General features: G+C 36.6%; 1 protein-coding gene across 1 annotated transcript; it reads right to left on the minus strand.

Annotated features, from left to right (window-relative positions):
* Window positions 1-6,821: 6,821 nt before the first annotated feature.
* EIF2S2 (eukaryotic translation initiation factor 2 subunit beta) lies at window positions 6,822-21,241 on the minus strand. Its single transcript, XM_081949098.1, has 9 exons — window positions 21,086-21,241; window positions 16,981-17,161; window positions 15,917-16,020; window positions 15,445-15,571; window positions 14,361-14,461; window positions 13,835-13,983; window positions 11,493-11,549; window positions 8,321-8,406; window positions 6,822-7,276 (listed from the first exon to the last, which is right to left on the minus strand). Exons 1-9 carry the CDS (start codon window positions 21,098-21,100, stop codon window positions 7,101-7,103), a joined length of 996 nt encoding a protein of 331 aa, XP_081805224.1. The 5' UTR covers window positions 21,101-21,241; the 3' UTR covers window positions 6,822-7,100.
* Window positions 21,242-21,357: the final 116 nt, after the last annotated feature.

The following is a 21,357-nucleotide window of genomic DNA, read 5'->3' on the forward strand; positions in this document are numbered from 1 at the left end:
TGGAAGAAATGGGGTGGGGGGGGGATTTGTACATAAAATCCTGTATAATAAAAGGAAAAACTTGATTCATGATGTAAGCCCAGGATTATTATTATTATTATTATTATTTTGCTGTTATTGCTATTTGAATAAGATACATTTCCAAATATTATATTGGATTTAGGCTACCTCTTCATCACATGGGATATTTTGGTTCACACTACCACTGCCTATTTTCTTTGAATCTTTTGCTCTCTATGTTGTTCTCATTTAATGTACATTAAAAATTGTGTCCAAACCAAACTATACATGGAAGCTGCCACAATTAGTGCTCAGAGTTTTAGTTATATTCTTTTCCTGGATACTCCATTCCATTTTCTTCTTTCATCCTGCTACCAACATCAGCCAATATTCCACATCCATTGAGTGTATTGAATAATCACACCTTTTGGGAGGGTTCTACTGCCTCCCCTGTGCTTTTCTACTAAACTTCAATTTTATCATATGCTGCTTTTTAACTTAGAATGAAATCTAAATGACACCCAGAAGAAAATAATCATAATACTTTAGGTAGAAAAGTTGCTACGTTTTGTCATTTCTTTTTCAAAAAGAAAATAATAAAATTTGATTCTATTTCTTGTGAGCTTGGTCTACTGCCCAAAACGGAGGGGTAAAAAAAGCAGATTTACTTAGCCACAAACCACAAAACTATATGACCAAGAGATACAGACCCCCCAAAAAAGGGGGGGTGAAAGAAATTGGGAAGAAAGTGACAAAGGCACTGAGAGCCCTGACTCTCAAACACAGCTGGATTCAGGGGCAAGACGCTAAGTGAGATCTTCTTATGGAAAATAATGGTGGCGGCAGTATTTACCAAGCCTTTATGTCAAGGAAACACAGCTCAAAAGAATAGGCCCAGAGTACTTCTGGGGCAGATAGTGTGAGATCCCCATCCTGTCACGCTGCAAGTTTATGCCCTCCCGTGTAACCTATATTCACTGGAGTTTCAGTGCTGACATTACCCTTTAGAACAGGTGTCAAACTCAAGGCCCGCAAGCCGGATCCGGCCCACGGGGTGCTTAGATCTGGCCCTCTGGGCCGCCCTGGAAACAACGAAGGATCGGCCCTTGGTGATTCTGCCAGTGAAAACAGAGCTCGGGAGGGTTACAGGCCGTCGCAGCGAAAAACGGAGCTTGGGAGCTCGTTTTCACTGGCAAAGCACTCAGGCCACCACAGGTGCCCCAACATAAATGATGTCGAGCTGGCCACGTACACCCTGGCCACCCACCCACACCACCCCGAAGGTCAAGCACAACCCTGATGTGGCTCTCAATGAAATTGAGTTTGACACCCCTGCTGTAGAATATCTGGTACATTCCAGAAGCCATTGTTCCCTCAATAGCTTTGAGGTTTCTTGATCCTAAGGCTGTAAAACAGTTCCAAACCATAGTACACTTCCATGCTTCTTGGTTGGGATGAGGTTCTTTTGTTGGAATTCAGTTTGTTTTGCCACATATTTTTCATTATTTCCATAAAGTACCCCTTTTGTCTCCTCGGTCCACAGAACATTGTCCATTTGTGTGTGTACCCTCCAGGTGGTTGTTGGCAAAACCAAAGTGGGTGCCAGTTTGCTTGCTGAAAATGCTATTCTTGGTATACTTCCATGAACACCATTGTTCGTTATTATACCTAAAGTGCACTCATATACACTGACTTTAGATAATTAAGAACTTCCTACAAATCCTTTCCTATAACCATGGGATTCGGTATGATCTTCCCATTTGGAATGATTTCTGCTGGACAACTCCGGGGAAAAGTAACATTTTTTAAAAAAAAAAACTATCTTCCTATGGATTGATGGAGGCAAAAATCTTAGGTAAGTTTTGTTACTAACAGTCTGGGTTTGAGACTCCATTCTCACCCCAGCTCCTACCAAACTAGCAGTTCAAAAGCATGCAAATGCAAGTAGATTAATAGGTACTGCTTCAGCCAGAAAATTATTGCATTCTGTATTTTCATGCTGGCCACATGATGACAGAAGCATCTCCCAAGACAACGCAGGCTCCATCAGAAATGAGCATTGCCCCCTTGAGTCAGTCATGATTAGACGGGGAAACCTTTAATACCTTTTTAGCCTCCTGAGCACCAATAGCCCTTTTTCACAGGTTTGCAGAGGCACGAGTCATTCCTCAAATCTGCATGATAAAAAGCAGGCTTCAACAGAAATGACTAATGTTTGGTCTTTTTGAGAGGAAAACTTCTCAAATTCATCCCATAAATTGGAATAGCTATCTCAATTTACCGTTATTAACAGTAGATCTTCTTATATATGTTCACAAGAACGGTGAATGTTGACTTTATATATATTCAATAAGGACATGATACACATTAAAGACATTTACATATATTAATAAAACTTAAGTCCTGATCACACCATGGATCAGAGTTCTGCAGGATTGCAAATATTTCTAAAAGGTTCAAAAACCTTTGCCCACAGTTGGATCTCAGAACTATTCCCCAAAGCCACACTTAGAATATGAAGAACAATGTATGACTGTTATTGAAGTTTTTGTATATTGCCATTGTAGGTGCAGATCACAAAGAAAGTATCAGGGAGCCTGATAGATACTAATAGGATTCCACTAGGTTTAGTGGAATTCACAGCTTAGTAAAAACACCAGCCCTACCCCATACTGAAAAATAACTGCAGCAATCACATTAAAATATACAGGTTGCCGGTAAATTTTCTAGATAAACCAGAAGAGGCTCCTGGTTGTTTTCCACCCAGCCCATTAGGGAGACACATTTGTGAGCACCTGTGTTCTCTTTCAGTATTTCCATAAAGAGGCATCAAAGACAAAATCATATAGCAAGACTAGAGTCAGATGAAAAATGTTACCTCAATGTCAGACTAGCTCAAAACTTAAGGTGTCTGCAATGGAATGGAGGCAATGGAGATGTATCCTCATGAATATGTCTTTTAAGAATGGTTAGTGAGGCATTTTAGTTACTAATTTCATATGCTGCCAATCTCATGGTTCAAGATGACTCTGGGCATCTTATAAGGGAGGCATGCTGGCAACATGGTCAGATCAGAAGACGAGTTCATTGATGGCAATAAAAATATGTGCAATGTATCCAAAGAACAGAAAGATAAACACTCAAATTTTTAGAAATTTTTATTGTAAAACAAGAAAAAAATAGTACCAGCTTTCTTAGGAAATAGATATTTAAAAGCTCAGAATAGAGGTAGATTCATTTAAAAGGTGTGTGTGGGGGGTGATTTATACTCAAACACTTCACTATTATATTGTAGTTACTTGAAGTACCAACTATACCTTACAACTATAAATGATTATCCCGGCCTTCAGAATGTTAAAAGGGCCAGAATAAAAGGGGAGTCAAAATGTTTAGCAGGCAGAAACCCATAAAGTAGCTTTGTTGCTTCACATTTAAGCATAATATGACTATATTTGCTAATCTAGCCCTGCAAACTGAATCAAAATCCTGCAAACATACTTTTTCTCATTTTTCAAATGAATGAGGCAATGAAAAATAGAATTGTTCCTCTAATACATAGATGTATGTGGTATTTTAAAATGTCTACTTATTGCTAAAGCAGCTTTTTGGATGAGAAGCAAAACGTCTTCAAAGAAAAACCAAGTCCAGTTGCTTCAGTAAACTGGACAAAGTCCGGTTGCTTCAGTCCAGAATTTTTTAGGACCAAGACCCAAAGAACCATGCATTTTTAAACTCTAGTTCTTATCTGGATTCAGAAATTGAGAACACAATGCTTACCTTACAGAGAAGGTAGTGTTGACTCAAAGTTTTTTTTTTTTTTTTGCCTTTAGCGTATTAATTCCCTGAAACTTTTCTAGTTATCATTCTATAAGGTAAGGATCAATAACTATTCAGATGTCTCTGAACATCAACTAGACTCGAGCAAACTGCCCACCAGGATATGATCAGGGATTTGGAATAGTAGTACTTGGGAGTATCACAGCTGCTAAATTTTCTCAACTTATGGAAGAGATGGCAAACACTACATTATTTAAGTATTATAGGATTCTAATCAAGATTAACATAGCTCAAAATTATTTGACAATTTTCCATTCACGCTGACTGGAGTGGAATGAAAGACGTAATTTAAAGCCCTTCATAGGTTGGGCTGGGTTACCTAAAGAATAATCTTCACCGAGTTGTTCCTACCTGCCCAATTCTATCAGGCAGGTTGTGCCTATAACAGGCATTCTAGAAATGTCAGCTGGCAGGGACCAGGAGACTTGCCTTCTCTTCTACAGCCCCTGCCATCTGGAACATTCTTTCCTCAGAAATTACAAGGCCTTGTTGGTCTTTTGTGCCTAGACCTGGGCCACTGGGAATGTTAAAGGACCTCTTTTATCTATATTAATATCGATGCCAATAATTTTACTCTGCATTCATATATATTTATTTTACATTGGTTTAAATTGTGTTTATGATTTTACAATGCATGCTGCTCAGTCACGAGATGAGCAGCTACAGAAATCAAACCAAATTTTTTAAAAAATAAAACATACTTTGCTTCAAACAAGGTTTGTACATTATGAACTTTCAAACAATCTAAGTCTTCTGCATTACCCAGAGGGCTTTAAACAATACTGATGTTATATTTTTTCTATTTAAATAATTAAACAAGAGCAGGTATAGCTAATGCTGGATAAGTCTGCAAAAGCATCCTGTGAAAACAATCACAATTTGGAAAATTATACAAGAGTCACTGATCCTGACTTTATTCAATTTATAAGGTACATCCAACATTCATTACAGTTCAGATGCTATTTAAGTCATTTTTTAAAAAAACGACTTTAGACTTTTCTATTCTTAAAAACCTTTGCAGAAAATATAAAAAATTAATTTCCTGGCAAACTCAGTTGAATGTCAATTTACATACAAATTACAATTCCAACAAAGATTCTAGACTCAACTTTAGTTGAAGTATCACAGTTAACACCCATTAACCAAATACCTTTCAATATTGATAACAAGGGTTGTTGAGATAAATCAGAAATCTTGAAATAGTAGTGAAAAGGCACTCTTCCTTAAACCTTGCAAATGTTTTAGAGTTTTAAATTCAAAAGCATCACATTTTTAAAATATGCAAGCAGGCAAAGAAATATAAGAATCCTGCTAGATTATACTGAAGTATTATGTAATCCAGCTCAATTCGCCTCATTGGATAACTGAGGAATTCTACATACAGAAGATTAGGCAAAACTCCTGTCCATTTGACCCTGGTGAGGTCATGTAATTCTCTGCTCTATGGGCTTAACTTTAAACATCAATTTGGCAATCTATAATCATATTTTGTAATGATGAATACTATGTACTATGAGTACACTTTCCTCCGTCTTTCAAATTAATCAGCTGACTCCAGATTCTATAATTCTTTAACTAGACACACACAGTATTTGCAAAAAAGAATGAGATAGGTATTAATAACTTTATTGCAATCTCTTTTCTAATTATTTCATAACTTCTTCACAGAAGGAAAGTAATTTTTACACATATACCCACCACCACATCAAGATTCATTTTTAGTATTCACCAGTTAAATCCTCATTCCACACATTAAGTATCTAAACAGCTTATATGGTCACCTATTTTGCATCCGCAATTCTGGACAGCTAACAACATGAACAAAAAAATTAAAACAAAACAAAAATTTATGATTTTACTTATTGCCTTGCCTTACATCACTCTATACTTTGTGGCGGGAAATAGTATTTGCCATTTAAATTCCAATTTATCCAATGCAGATCCGTGCTTGTATGAGCCCTTTTGTTTACATCACTCACCAATAACTGGTGTCACCATCAAATCTGAGCCCAGGCTGTTCAGCATCATCTCCAATAAAGATTATCTTCATAATATTCAATTGCAAAAGATGTCCACTTATTTCTATTCCCACGTCCTTGGTCAAAAATTCCAAATGCTAAGGCCCCAGGTCCTCTTAGTCCATGATTTCTGTAATTTATCCAAAGCCCCTTTTGAAAGATCCCAATGAATACAATAACCTTCTTAAATAATTCTGCTTTAAGGCCTGAAAAAACTGACAAAATGGATATCAACTACTGCATAAAGATCACCAAACTTTTTGACAGCTTGGTTTCTGGGTCATTCCTGAAATTTATGAATACTCTGATAGGAAGAACATACAATGGGTATCCTTTCCCAAAACTGAAAGTACAGTGCTGGGAGGGGGAGGGGGGAGCAGAATGTCAGGTTATTTAAGTTTTAATAGCTGCACTTTTTCTAAATTTTGTGTTTTCATTTAAATGGGTGATACATACATAATTCATTTTTACAATTTAAAGATTTAACTTTCTTAGTACAGTACTGAAAGCTAGCATTACAAAAACTCTAAATAGGTTATGGCAATGATAATGTGCATTTACACTGCAATGTTTTCCCAAAATTACATGCATTAATATGGCATCTTGATTTATTTTAATAATTTTTATTAGACCATTCTAATGCACAATGTGAACACCAAAATGCAAAGGAAATCTGGCTACAGACAGCTAACCTAAACCCAATTAATTCAAATCTCACATTTATCTGTGGGATTTGTCCCTTGTAACCAGATAATGAAATTCTTATATGCATGGAGATATTCAACTGGGAGAACCTGTTGATTTAATATTCTATGATATGTTCCATTACATTAATTCAACTGTGCCCATTTCTTTTACAATACACTTAATTAGGACAACAAATGTTTTTATAACACAATTGGCCATGACGCTTGCATGTATTCATACTATTGTTAACAGAGAAACCAAAAAATTCAAATGAAAGAGTCACTGTTATAATAACTTTAATTTTTCTTGCATTTTACAGAATTCTATGAACAGATTAAAAAGCACCTCCCTTCTCATCACTTGACAGTTGGTAAAACATTCAGTTAGCAAATGCCAACAGCTTGAGGATCTGATCTTGCAAGAATCTCACAGACCAACCCAAAGCAAAGCAGCTTTTACTATCTTGTTTTTAATACATCGGAAATCCATTCAGGTTGTAAGCCTGTCCAGCCATTTGCACCCAGATCATTTCGCAAAAATTCAGGGTCAACCAGCCAACTAGTTAGCTTTGGCACGGAGCTGCGCTCTCTTGCCTGTGACAGCCTGGAAACCAGTTTTAATGCTGGCAACAGAACAGCGCGAATGGCAAGTCTCACACTGCAAAAAATATAATCTGGTGTCCTTCTGCAAGATTGTATCTGGTGACCGACACGTATGACAGGTGACATATTCCTCTGTGGGAACAATTAAATAAGTTATATTAGCAATAAGAAATTATAAACAAATAGTAAACACATTTTATCCACTATGCATTTATCATTTCAGGTAATTGTCAAAACCAACTGCAAACTTACTAGACTATAAAACATAAAAGTAGTAAACAGAGTATTTATCTCTTTCATTGCAAAGTTTAACACCCCTTAAAATATACATTTTTCTGCCCGTTTACTGCATGCACCTCTATGCCACACAAAAGAAGTAGAATGTTTTGTAAGCAGCTTACAAGATGGGAGAATTGACTTTTGGCTTTGGCAGATACAAAAGTATTACTGTATTAACAACTGTATTAACAGTCAACCTTTTTTCAATCTAGCACAGAATTGTGAAAGGACACATCAATATGGTTCACTGTTAACATGTCTGTTCAGGACTAAAATCTAACCATTCTATTAGCTTTTTTCACTAAGTTTACATCACTGTCCAGACTGTACAAAATAAACATTCTAAATGATCAGCAACATTTGCCAGACTTCCTTTTCAATATCCCATTATTCAGTCTTCTGTATTGGAGATGTTTGAGATCTTTAATAGTGTACCTCTATAATCTTTCAATAAGAGATGACAATAGAACATGGAAATAACCACATAACTTTTATGTTCTTCAATTCAATTGCTTCCATGTGGTAACAATACATTTTGTAACCTCATGGAAACAAAAAATACTACTACATCAATTAAAACCAGAATGAATAATTTTTAGTATATAACCAAAAGACAAAAAATTTGCATTTTCCCACACAAACATGACTATCCATTCATTTTATAATTGTTCTATATGCCACCTCATCAAAGATATAGCAGGCAATTCCTCAAAATGACGCTTCTGGTTGTACGGTAGCATTTTTTCCTCTTTGACAACCAGCAAAAATATGGTAGTTTCAGAAGATTTTAATGAAATTACAAGGTGGTAACTTTGGTACTACTAATAGTTATGTAAGAAACAAGATTAAAAACTTTTAATGAAGCAGCATAAATCTGCAATTATAGAATACACTTACTGATATATCTTCTCAAGACATTTTCTATCTGTTTTTGTTGGAATCTTCCTTTGATTACAAGTTGGTTGTTGCCATCTATTGAACCACTGAATAAAATAAAGATATTAAAATTAGAATTGCATATTTTCAATGACACAAAGGCTTCAGGGTTTCCAAAATGCTCACCACAATACATGCAAATCTTTGTTCAAAGGCTCTTCATTTATGGCAATGTTTTATCAGATGATGAAGCTAAGCACATCCCTAAAGATTGATGATTTATAGCCAAAATAGGGCTACACAAAAATATAATGCCAGTTTAGTGTAGTGTTATAAAGGCACAAACCAGAAATTGTAAAACTATGAATTCCAGTTCTGCCCTGGGCATGAAGCCAGTTGGATGACTCTGGGCCAGTCATTTTCCAGTAGGTGGAGACATCATCCAGGCATGGGTATGATTCCGTCAGGATCCAATAGGACTGGGTCTACAAGTTTTAAAGACACGCCCACCAGGCTACTCCCCAGAAATAGTCTCAGTCAATCCTTTGGTTAGCTGTGTCTCACTATCTCTCCTTGCTATTTCTCTATTTTACTAAAAAAACACCTCTCTTCAAATTTCTTCAATTGGCTTCCCTTTCAAATTACTACAATCAGGCTCCTTATCAGCCAATTTGGGCACAACAGCCTTTACAAGGCTTGCCTTTCTCAGCTTCGCTGCCTCAGCAGCTCATAGCCTTTTGGCCAGCCTACGTGGTTCGTTCTCAGGCTCTTTCAAGGCCGATCGCTGCTGCCACGCCGCCTGAAGAGCTCCAGCCTTCAAATTGTCCATTGCTGCAGCTGCGCCACCAGAGGGACGATCGCTGCAGCTGCGCCATTTTGAAAGCCTCGTTTTGGCGTGAAGAGCACTTTGCGCGCCTCCGCTTCATCTGGCCACCCGCAGCGTGATCCTCCGGCCCCAATCTCAACATTGACGACGGAGCACCGGGCAGACATCTGTCACTACAAGCTGGATAGATACGCCTCAGCTGATGCTTCCTTTGGACAGCACGTGCTGCAGCGAGTGGTGGCCACTTAAGTTTTTTATATATTTATTTCCTTCCCGATGGGACTATTGGCTTTGGTATGTCCCATGCCTGGATGATGTCTCCACCTACTGGAGAATGGGCATTGGTCCCTACCTGATACGCCCCTTCTTAGGGCAGTGGAGACATCATCCAGCCCCACCCTATTCCTGGGGCTTACTACCTTTCCTTTCTAATGTGTACCTTTTCCTTTCTCCTGTGTTCCTTGGGGAGAGATATTATATATCGTTTCAGATTGCTTACACAGCGGTCTACAAGTCACTCCTTCATCTATTTCTGGGGAGTAGCCTGGTGGGCGTGTCTTTAATACTTGTGGACTCAGTCCTATTGGATCCTGACGGAGTCATACCCATGCCTGGATGATGTCTCCACCGCCCTGAGAAGGGGCGTATCAGGTAGGAACCAATGCCCATTCTGTCATATCCCTAGGAAGCAAGCAATGGCAAACTACTTATAAAAATGTTGCTACAAAAACTGCAAGGACTCGCCCAGGAGTCAAGACTGACTCAACAGCACACAGACACAAATGTTAATATCCCTGGCATATCCTGTAGCTTTTGTGGAAATACAACAGCTATTTTCTTTTAAATGCTTCTGGCGAGCTAAAAGATTAGCTACAAGAAAATGCTATAGACACGTGTTGCCTTCTAGGGAAAAAAGCACAACAAAAAACCCAGTAGTCAGAGGAGAGCATCAATGATGGAAATGGAACAGAGTAATAAAAGAGAATAAATGCAACATCTATTCCCCACATTGCAGACTGAGCCAAAACAGTGGCCGTTGCAGACAAGAATGGCAATCAGTAGTGCTAGCAGAATGTTGCTGACTGATAACGTAAAAGTGTACAAAAGTTGTGAAGGTTAGAAGTGGTATTCAAGTTAATCTGGGTTCCTGATCAGAAAGCTTTTATATCTTATAAGTTAAAGCAAAATAGTTTTTCTTTAAACTTTTCTCTAAGGCCACTTCAAGGAAAAAGGTTATATTTTCAAAAGTTTGAATACTTGTATGCAAATGCATGTGTATCAGTATTGTGTATGTATGTTTTGCATAAGTAGAAAGATGTAAGTTCAAGCCATAATTCCTTTATTATTTTGAACTTCTCAGTCAGAGACTCCCATTACACATAGACACATCAAGGGAAAACTGTAACATTAAAGAGTCAGCCTCTACTTGACCACAACTAACCCTATACTGCAAAAAAGAGCTTGAATTAATATATCAGTCAACCAGGTAATAAACAGTAGGCTCTAGAAGGACGTTGTCTACGCCAGACAAACTCAGCAAAAGTGGACATTTAGAGCTAAGAGTGGGAACCAGAACTTTCATTTTGTGAGAAAAGTCTACAGCAGGAATTATATTCGATTTTAATATGCAATCACTTTATGTAAAGTTAACTGGTTATTTAGTGAAATTTGACTATTTCAGCATTTAAATATTAGCAATATTACAATAATCAATCAAGGGGGGAGGGGTTGGAAACTCTAACATACAAATAGCTATGTGAAGGGAAGCTGGTGAAAAATTCCATTTCCTTAAAGTTCAAATTTCTAAAAAGTACAGCATATCAAAAATAGGTATTTCTAATTATAGACTTCCTTTAGATTTTCACCCTTGAAGATTTGGTGAAGATCTTTTCACCTTCTGAAGGTGAAGGCCATTCTGAACGTCTTCCAAGGTTTCTATATGTACATAAGAATGTGGAAAAGAAACCTCTTGTCAAGAATTCATCAAAGCAGTAGCATCAAATATTTAGGAAGGCACAGCTGCCTTGATGAGTGGCACTTGGCTGAAAAAAAAGTTCCACCTGAATTATTTGCAGTTTTATTAAAAATACAAAACCTACAAGTTGTATATTAAATTCTATAACATTATACAGTTCCTGTCCCTTTAATACAGTTCCTCATGTTGTGGTGACCCCCAACCGTAAAAAATCATTGAAGCACAAGTGACTTAAACCAATTTTTAAAATGGCTTACATCAACACTGTTATTTTTGAAACAATCAACTTGTTGAACAGATGTCATAATCTTTGTATAGAGGCTATTACCAAAAATTCAGAAATATTCATGAAGAATAAATATCACAGACATGACTAAGTTTGAAGTACTTACCTTGTACCCAATTCTGCCAGCAAAAAAGCCAGGAGATGTTTAGGTTGACGATGTAATCTAAAAGTAAGGAAGTTTATCCAGTTACCAAAACAACAAATACTTACTTGTACGGAAATATTTACATCTCTTTTATTATCATAGTATAGCATCTGGCATGTGCAATGCCAATACAAATAACTTTTTTTAAAGGCTAATGTCTTTTTAATACAGTGGTTCTCAACCTTCTTAATGCCGCGACCCTTTAATACAGTTCCTCATATTGTGGTGACCCCCAACCATAAAAATATTTTGTTGCTCCTCTCTAACTGTATTTTTGCTATTGTTATGAATTGTAATGTAGATATTGATATTGGAAGACTGCTATCATATCACCCTTAAGTCCTTCTTTTCATTCAACCAGACATACCCAGTTCCTGCAACTGTTCTTCATATGTTTGAGCTTCCAGTCCCCTAATCCTCTTGGTTGCTCTTCTTTGCACTTTTTCTAGACTAGAGTCTCCACATCTTTTTTATAGAGGCAGCCAACATCTTGTCTGCTCCTAAATTTTGGGTCTGAAAAGAATCACATCCTGGAGGCTGGACAACCTCAGCTGCTACACAATCATACACACACAGTGGCTTTATTCCAACAGCCTCCTTAACTAAGTTGCCTGCAGCTGCATTCACAAACTTGCTTACCCTGCCTGGATGGATCTTCAGCCTGGTTTGGGGTTGTTGCAGGAGTGCTCTAAACCTTGGTGGTGGTGGTAAGCTTAACCTTAATTTATTGGGCAAACGTTGTGCAATGTTTATTTTTAATTTTTTAATGGTTTTTTATTTTCTCTTTCAAGTTCATTCACAAATATACTCTTATAATTACCATTAATTATATCATTATCGTTAATCATTTATCGTTATTTTCTTACAAATATATAGAACACAGTTTGGGTCACTTTCTTGCCACTCCATTTATTTAGCAACAACCTTGCTCCTTCTATCTTCTCTACCTCCCTTCTCTGCCTTCTTCTTTCCTCCTCTCCTTCCTCCCTTCTTCCCCTCTTTCCTCTTCTCCTCCTTCTTACCCTCTCTCCTACTCTTACTTCCTCTCCTTTGCTTCCTCTGCTTTACCCTTTCTTCCTTTCCCTCCTTCCTCCCTTCTTCTTCCCCTCTCTTTACTCTCCTCCCCCTCTCTTCTCTTCCCTCTTACCCTCTCTCCTACTCGATTCCCCTCCTTTACTCCCTCTGCTTTACCCTTTCTTCCTTTCCCTCCTCATATTTCCTCCTTTCCATTGTTGCCCTTGCTTATTTACTTTCTCTGACGGGTGGCATTTCAGGGAACCCAACTTTATATTTTCATACATATCATTTTCTCTTGTTACATTTTATTTCTAATAATAATTCCACTTGTATCATTTTTTAAATTATCTTGCATTGCATTTTATTTTTGCTCTTTTCCTTTGTTCATGGTTTATGGTACTTTTAGCAAGCAGATTTTTATTGTGTGAATGGGGCCAATTCGGGCTCCTGAGCTTGGGTCTTGATGACAGGTCTGGTTGTGGATTTAGATATAGTTAAAAGTACCTGGCAGTGGCATGGAAAACATAGCCACGCGCACGCCCCACACAATTACAGCCTGGAGCAGGACCTAAGCCCCTTCCTCCCTCACAGGAACACTTTCCCGCCATTCCGAGGCTAATTGTACGGATTTATAAAAACATCCAGCTATTATACAGATAACCCTCAGGGCCACAATTGTCAGACATTGTGATGGCCATTAAGGACATAATTGTGTCACTTAGAACTCTTTGATCCCAACTTAGAAAAGAACTTTATTTCAAAATGATATTGCCCTTATCTACTTTGCTGAACGTATTCAAGCATTTAACTAAATGTTTGTATGCAAGCTAGCCTCAATTCCAATAGCTCATTATATCTTGACTCTCCCAAACTTTAGATGTTGAGTCTATAGGTCTGAAGAAAAACTGTTAAGGATGTAGCTAAGAAATCAGTATTTCTTGGTGGCTATTATTTTATATTACTTTACTATTATTCCTCTTAATTAATCATTATTCTGGTGGTTCTAAAACACTTCCAGTTATTAGCCCAATCTAACTAGGAATTTTCCTAGTACAAATGAGCAGGAATTTCATAAAAGCCGATAAACCATATTCACTTCACTAGATTGGCTAAAAAGAATTCCCAGTTGATCATTTCAGAATAAGATACTATCTGCACTTGCAGATGAATTAACTGTTTTGTCTATGTTAACTTACAGTTCATAACTGAACAATAGCAATAACACAATTCCTTGACCCCCAACTTTTACTAATTCCTGTCCCAAACTGCAATATAAAAAAACTTACAGTTTACAGATATCTGTGAAGTTAACAAATGATGTTTTCTTTGTTCCTACTCTTACAACCTGGGGAGGTTTCATAACAAATTTTCTTTTTTCACCAGCTACCATATCAGGATTTTTTTCCCTCATGATGTTAAATACACGATTCAGCAACTGCAAGGAATAAAAAAAGAATATCAAAAATCAATTAATATTGATAATTAACATAAAAATTAATACTAGTACATTCGTGTTTATTGAATTTATTTACCTGAGGAAAAAAGCATGAAATTTTCTCTGAATTAGAAAAGCTAGTAAGCTTTAAAAATTCTCCTCCTCTACAAATTGTTTTATTTAAAATATGCATATTCTACTCAGAATTCCATAATCCTGAGGCAGAAGAAAAAATTCAAACTAAGATAATAACAAAGCTGTATTTCTCTTCATTTCAATATAAATCCAAAGCAATATTTAAACTCATATTATGAGCCCCACAGATTATAATAAAAGACCAATAGATGGATTGGTTAAAAGGTGTGAAAAGTATTTACCTCATCATATGTGTAATCCCTTTCTGAGCCTGCCCATGCAGGTCCTGACAGAGAGCTAAAAGAGATTCCATCATCTTTTTGGGTGTCAGCATCCTCCAATGCTGCAATTACAAACATTATTTCAGACCCCATCAATTTCCATTCCACAATGTGCGCAGCAGAATACTTTTATGTGACACGTACACGTGTTTTTTTTAGAGCCAGAACCTTCTACATTAGACCCTTTGCTAAATGAGGAAATACTGGGGGAAAGGGAAAGTTAATCCAAATAGTATTAAGAATAAGGTCAGGCATAACATTTGGAAAGGCAAATTTATCTTTCCTCTCTTTACATAGAAGTGCTAGAAGTTTCCAAATACATTCAAATAGAAAATATCCTTATCCTTTATCAAACAAAATTTAATACTTGTTTGAGTTCAAGAATGTACTTTTGTTTCTTATTTAGTTGATGGTGCCCACGATATCTGAATGAGTACACAGGCATGAGATCTGAGCTTTCCAAAGACAGTATAAATTGATTACAACTATGAAACTGATGGTTAATAATATATATTGTACTGGTTTACAATGCTATTTAAGGTGTTTTTGAAAATTGAAAACCATAAATCACAGATTTATTGGAATACCCATACGGAATTATGTTGCTCTAAAACTGTCACCACACCTTTCAAATACTTTCAAGTATTATCTTGGATTTTGAAAAGGCAAATGGGAGAGATATGAAGATCGGGACCAAGAGAACAAGGAATGAAAAGGGCTGCATAGCTAGAGATTAGAGAGCTTAAAGTCTAATTGAAGCACTCAGTTATTGGACTCACAAATTAAATTCATGTGGCTAATGCAATGTAGAAGACATTGTAGCACCCTGCTGTGGCACCCTGTACGGTACCATCAGTGAAGATGGTCAATATTATATTAGACCAAAGCTTTCTCTACACCACTGGAGCATTTGACAGAATGCTAATAGCTGCAATAGCTTGTCTTTCACCCTGACTATAAAATCAAAATATAGCTACATTTTTTGTATCAACCTTTAGCATGATCAACTTTGACCAATAGCAACAGACACCACAAAAAAAGTTACCTTCTTCTTTATCTTCATCCTCATCTGTAAACTTTGCCGTCTTTCTTTTCTTCTTCTTTCCTAACATGATATCAAGGTCATCTTCTGGTTCTACTGTTTCTTGTACATCACTCTCAATTTTTAGGTCCTTGAGAACAATTGGTAGAATAGAGAAGAGGAAAACGATAAACAAAATTAATGATGCAAGCAGCAAACATAAAATAATGTGCAATAATTTAAAACATGCACCTTTCTTTTGATCATGACAACAATCAACTAATTCAGATGTCACCTATGAAGCAAAAGTCTAGGTGATGTATTAGAATGTCTTTAATATAATTTTGTTTTTTTACTGATAATATACAGTAGCACATTTCTTCTTTTTTTAAGCTGCAAGCACAGTATACACTGTTATTTGGGGTGGGGGCAAACCTAAATCTTACGTTAGTAAGATGAAGACACAAACATGCCCTTTAACCCTGTGTCAACTGACCTTCAGCCCCTCTTCAGCTTCATCAATATCAAATATCTTTTTTGCTTTTTTCTTCTTTTTCTTCTGATTAAAGAAGGTTAAGTCATCTAAATCATTTGATGCATCTGAAATGGAAAGGCAGCACATTACTAACATTCAGATTATTTTATATTTGAGTATGGAAGAAACATGCTTGAATGTATTTATCAAGAAATTTAAGCAAGCTTGTGACAATGAAGTTAGACAACTTAAATAGTAGAACACATGAGAAAAATGAAAACCTAAATTAGACTATTTCAATAATGTATAAAATCTTGATTTAGACTTTTGCACATTATATCTAGTAGATCTCTATAACTAAGGATGTAATAACTGAGAAGCAAGCTATAAGAATTAGTTCCCAATATAAACATGACAGTCCGTATTTTTTCAGACGTGCTTATCACAAAATTCTTGCGTTTACAACATTTAATTCAATGCCTTATTGGCCTTAACAGTAATAGGTCAGAGAGAAAAATATAATTATTTTAAAGCCAGACAATAAAATAAAAATGTTGTTTTTATTTATTTATTCAATTTATATGCCACCCATCTTATTAGCCAAAGCTTCCTCCACTTAATTTCTCATGAAATTTTATCATGAAATACAAAAATGTAAATAGAGTCCAATTCCAAAATGTTAATAGTTGGCTGATTCATACTAATGAACTAAAAAACATAGCTAGCAATCTGTTTAATATTTTATATGAAACAAAGCAAACCATTAAACTACAGCTGTATGGATAAGATGTGCTTCAAACTGTATATTTCAGGCAGTTTGAAGACATACATTGCAATTGTAAATTTTAAATGGCCTTCTCTCCATGAAAGTCAAGCCAGCAACAAGTTTAAAGCCAGCCAGTGAGCAAAGTCTGAATGCATTTTCCAAACATTTTATTAAGTATTCTGCTGCTTAACATATGGGCTTCTCTAGAAAAATATTTAAAAACACAAATTAAATGTTGCATCTTTATAAGCATATTTTCTTGAGAAAAATAAAAAAGAAACAAAAAACAAGATTTCTAGTAGATTATATAATAACTTACCCTTTTTTCTGAAGTCCTCTTCATCAGCTTCTATATCTTTGTCTTCCGCTGGTTCTGGCTCTACTTCTTTTGTTTCTAATAGCTGTGTCTCTTCTGTTTGTGCATCACCACCTTCTTCATCAAGCATAAAAGGCTTCTTTTTCTTCTTCTTCTTCTTGCTCATAGTAGGGTCGAAGATCATCTGCAAGAAACAACAGTATTTGCTTAACACAAATTTGCAACCAAAAATCCTCCAGATTTATAAGTATACATATAAATATAAACATTAAATCATCAAGCATAATATAATAAAAAAGTTTACCAAATAAGATCTCTACCATGCTGCACAGAGTACATTAGGAAATAACCGAAAACTTAATATAGGAAAAATAGAAAAGTTTTCATAATTTAAACAGTGATATAATCTACACAACCCAACACACCAAGATTGGTTCCCCAGCAATTTAAAGATCTACTAGTTTTAACAATTGTTAATAATTCCACCAAACACATGTAGCTTTTTTAAGGCACCCTTTGCTAAGTTCCAGAAGGAATAGCAACATCTGGTATTCAAGTATTAGGTAGTAATTTGTGCTTCTCACACTAAATCATTAATCTGAAAATAAACACAACTTTATCTCAATTATCAAACTGTTCATATAATCACAAAACTATTGTAGTTTTGAATCCTGTAGAACAAGAATAATCTGATACTATGGACTTCTCTCACCAAATTCATTCTGGACAGTCTTCCAAAAATTCAGATCAAATGTTGAAGGCAATTCAAGACCTGTGTATTCTACTGAAAACTGCAATCCTATGCTTATTATTCAGTAAATTACACTGAATGAAGTAGGATTTTTTGCTAGAAAACATATATTTGTACCAAACCTATCTAGATCTATCAATTTTTCACACTCCCATACAGAAAACAAAGTTTTGTTTATGAAGATCATCGTCTAAACCAGTGGCTCCCAGCCTTTCTTTGGTCATGCCCCACCTAAGCATCTCTAAAATACTGATGCCACTCCCACCCCCCACATATAATCCTTTCTTTACTCAAAAAGTGAATTCTACACACACAGAGGAAGCCTAAAAGGTCATTAACTTGGTTTAAACAAGGTTCAAATTGCCCCCATTAAAAACCAAATTCCCCCCTGTGGGGCGTGGGCCCCACACTGGGAACCACTGGTTTAAACTATTACAAGCTTAATTATAATGCTGTACATCTGAGAGTAGTAATATAATGGAATCACATCGCACTAACAGGTTATACAGGACTTTTAAAAACAATCTTTCCTTAAAAGGCATCTCCAAACATACAAACATATTAATTTATATTTAAAGACAAGAAACTAAGTCTTTGAATGCATTTAATATTAGAAATTAGCTTTAATATTCTTTTTGTAGACAACAAAAAACATCTCAAATATCAACTTAAACAATAGTTAATTGTCCACTTAATGCAGAGATAGGCACTTGTCTAAAATCAAAGGGCATAAATGTAATATTGAGAGAATTTTGCTGGATCTCTCAAAATGTCATCCACGTTGATGCAGCTATCACAAAATACTTTTTTCTCCAAAAGGAAGCTGGAGACTAGCACTCTCTTGTATTCCAGTCTCCTTTTGGTTTTTAAAATTAAAACAATCTGTTAAAAGTTAGGTAGGTGATTAACCTGATTAACACCAAGTATCCACAAGCATCAGAATGACCATCCCTGATTTAATGTCTCTTTAATATCTAGTAAAGCATTACTATTGAAATATCTGCAGTTCTGAAGAGATATGCCTTTTTTTCACCACACACAGATTAAACCTATTCTAATAATATCAACAGTAGTCAAGATAGGAGAACAAATATCCAGTGAGCCAGTCAATAAATTGAGCTGCCAGGACTATAGAACAGGGAGGAACTCTTCACATGTCCCAATGTTGTTTCAATTGGTAAACTTTTTAAAACAGATAATAGGGCATGAAAGCTACAGGCAGGAGGAGAAAAGGGAGGAGAAAAGACAAAATACCCATACATTAATTACCTTCAGTTGGTATAAATACAATCACATTTTCATACTTTGCTATACCAATATGAAATTAAATTTCTTTTGGCTGGAGAGAAAACCAAATTTCTACATTTTGGACTTATGATTCATATTCCACCAAGCAGTTGTAAACAAAGAAAAAAAACATGTGTCTATTCCTGAATTCATAATATTTCAAATAAAATTATGTTCATCATTACATATGGAATACAAATCTATACTGACAATACTGGCACAAACCACATTATTTAACAACTTAAAAAATTAAATACATTTATAGCCATCTTAACTGCACCAGTATAACTGACATTTTGTTATTATTAAATCATTTATTTTATGGAGAGCAGAAAAGTTCTATATATTTGGAAATCTACCTTGTTTTTCACCCTTCTGCAGGCAGTGCTTCATAATTATTCCTAAAAAACCCTTATTTTACATCTGTTTTCCAAGTATTGGAAAATCTTTTTAAGTGTATCTGTTATAAAGAGGGACCCTAAAATGAATCATTCCACCAACCAAACTAAATCAGAAACCAATCATGCATAATTTTAATAATTCACTGGACTACAACTGGGAGTTGACAATATGAACTGACAGTTCAATAATAGCTTATTCTAGGGGTTTGGATTTTTATCTAATCAAACTTAGGCAAAGCAACTGCCAAATCTCACTCTTGCTTTATGGCATGGCATGCCTTCAGTGAAAAGTCACAGTAACAATGTTTGTGACCTGCAGATTAAATTTTAATGATCAAAAGCAGTGTATTTATTTCTTGCCAAATCCAAACCTGCAATGAAATTAGTTCAATTCACAGCAAAGCACATGAAGTCATTTTATGGAGTAGCAATACCATAAAGTTTGACAACACCAGCTTTATAAATAATGTAGATGTCTACTCAAATTGGTTTTATATTCTAATCTATTACAAATTCATATTCTGTATTGCCCAGAATTTCTCAAGGGCTGAAAGATAAAACAATTTTCCCTCTGCAAAACTAGTCTTCCCATTTAAGAATTGAAACATATTTCCAAAAACAGGAAGAAATTGATTCACATACTTCTTAAAAGGAATATTTTAAAGGATCATGACAAAGGCTTCCAAATATAAAATTCGTTTTAATTTTAAAATGAGGCATTTTCCCTTTAGATAGGAAAGCCAAGCAGGTTTTTGCTCAGGTATCAGTAGATCTTTAGAAATCATCAAAGCACTCACGCTGAATAGGATTCCGGTGGAGTATTAGGATTATTCTGCCCATGAACAATTCTAGGGAGTTCAAAATTATGTTATTAATTTAAATGTATTGGGTCACCCAACTCTAATGGAGCCACAGCTTCTCCTGGATATATTAATAATTTGAGGTTTCTGATGATTTGAAAAATTATCAACAATTACTCTGGAATAAAAAGAGACACCAGAGTGCTTGCAAGCACAGATATGAGTCTTCTACTGAATCTGAAAGGAGCACTTCAGTTATTACAAATTTGTGACGTTTTGCATAGACACCAAATCGGGCCGCTAGACCAGCAGCAACCTCATAGGGACCCTTTTAAGACTGGCACCCAAAAGCGAAGATTTCCGAGCCACACACGCCATACCCAAAAATCAACATTTCCACAGGCAGTATAGCAGGGAAGACACTCCTCCATTCAAAGCACGTTAGAGCATCCCGCAACCGTGTCTGTCGTATTGTCCCTATTGCCTTTTTAGAAACAGCGGCCGGGGGGGGGGGGTGCTTAATATGAGACTTTCCTGCTTTCTCAAGTAAACCGCAGTGGGAAGGAGGTGGCATTAACCGCGTTAAAGGATGGCTCCCTTAATTAAACGGAGGGTGGGGAAACAGCGGCCAAGGACAAAGGAGAAGTTTCCCTCAAAAGCTGCTCAGATGAAAAATAAGCCTGGCTCCTAAATGTACCACACAGACTGGGAGAAGGGAGCTGGCTTTGCTCAGGGAAGCCAATTCAAACGGGCTCTGATCAGGGTGAGGGCAGGCCTCAGGCCCGGCTCCTCACATGGCGGCGGCGGCGTTGGCCACAGCCCTAGCCTCACGCCGCCGCCCCAGGCCTGGGCACCTCTCTTGTCCTCACCTCGTCTCCCGACATGGCGACGGCTCTCCCTGACCGTCAATGCAGAAACTTAGAAGCGCCCGTCTCGGAGGGGGAGGGAAAAAAAAACCCCACAACGCCGCCCAGGAAGTCAATCGCTCCAGCTCCCTCGCTCAACCCGTCCTGCTCGCCTCGCCGCCGCCGCGCTCAGCTCTTGCATCAGCAGCAAAGGAGGAGGAGACAGAGAACAGCGCGCTTGTCCCGGATGGAAGCATGCGCCGCAAGCCCTTCTTCAAGGCTCTCGGGAACTGTAG

Source organism: Natrix helvetica, assembly GCF_964273705.1.
Source record: "Natrix helvetica genome assembly, chromosome: 3".
NCBI classification, from domain to species: Eukaryota; Metazoa; Chordata; class Lepidosauria; order Squamata; family Natricidae; genus Natrix; species Natrix helvetica.

Coding starts and splice junctions, on each gene's coding strand:
- EIF2S2 (XM_081949098.1), bottom strand. Junction 14,462..15,444: donor GGATGAAGATAAAGAAGAAG/GTAACTTTTTTT, acceptor TTGTAATTGCAG/CATTGGAGGATGCTGACACC. Junction 7,277..8,320: donor TGTCTTGAGAAGATATATCA/GTAAGTGTATTC, acceptor TTGTTCCCACAG/AGGAATATGTCACCTGTCAT.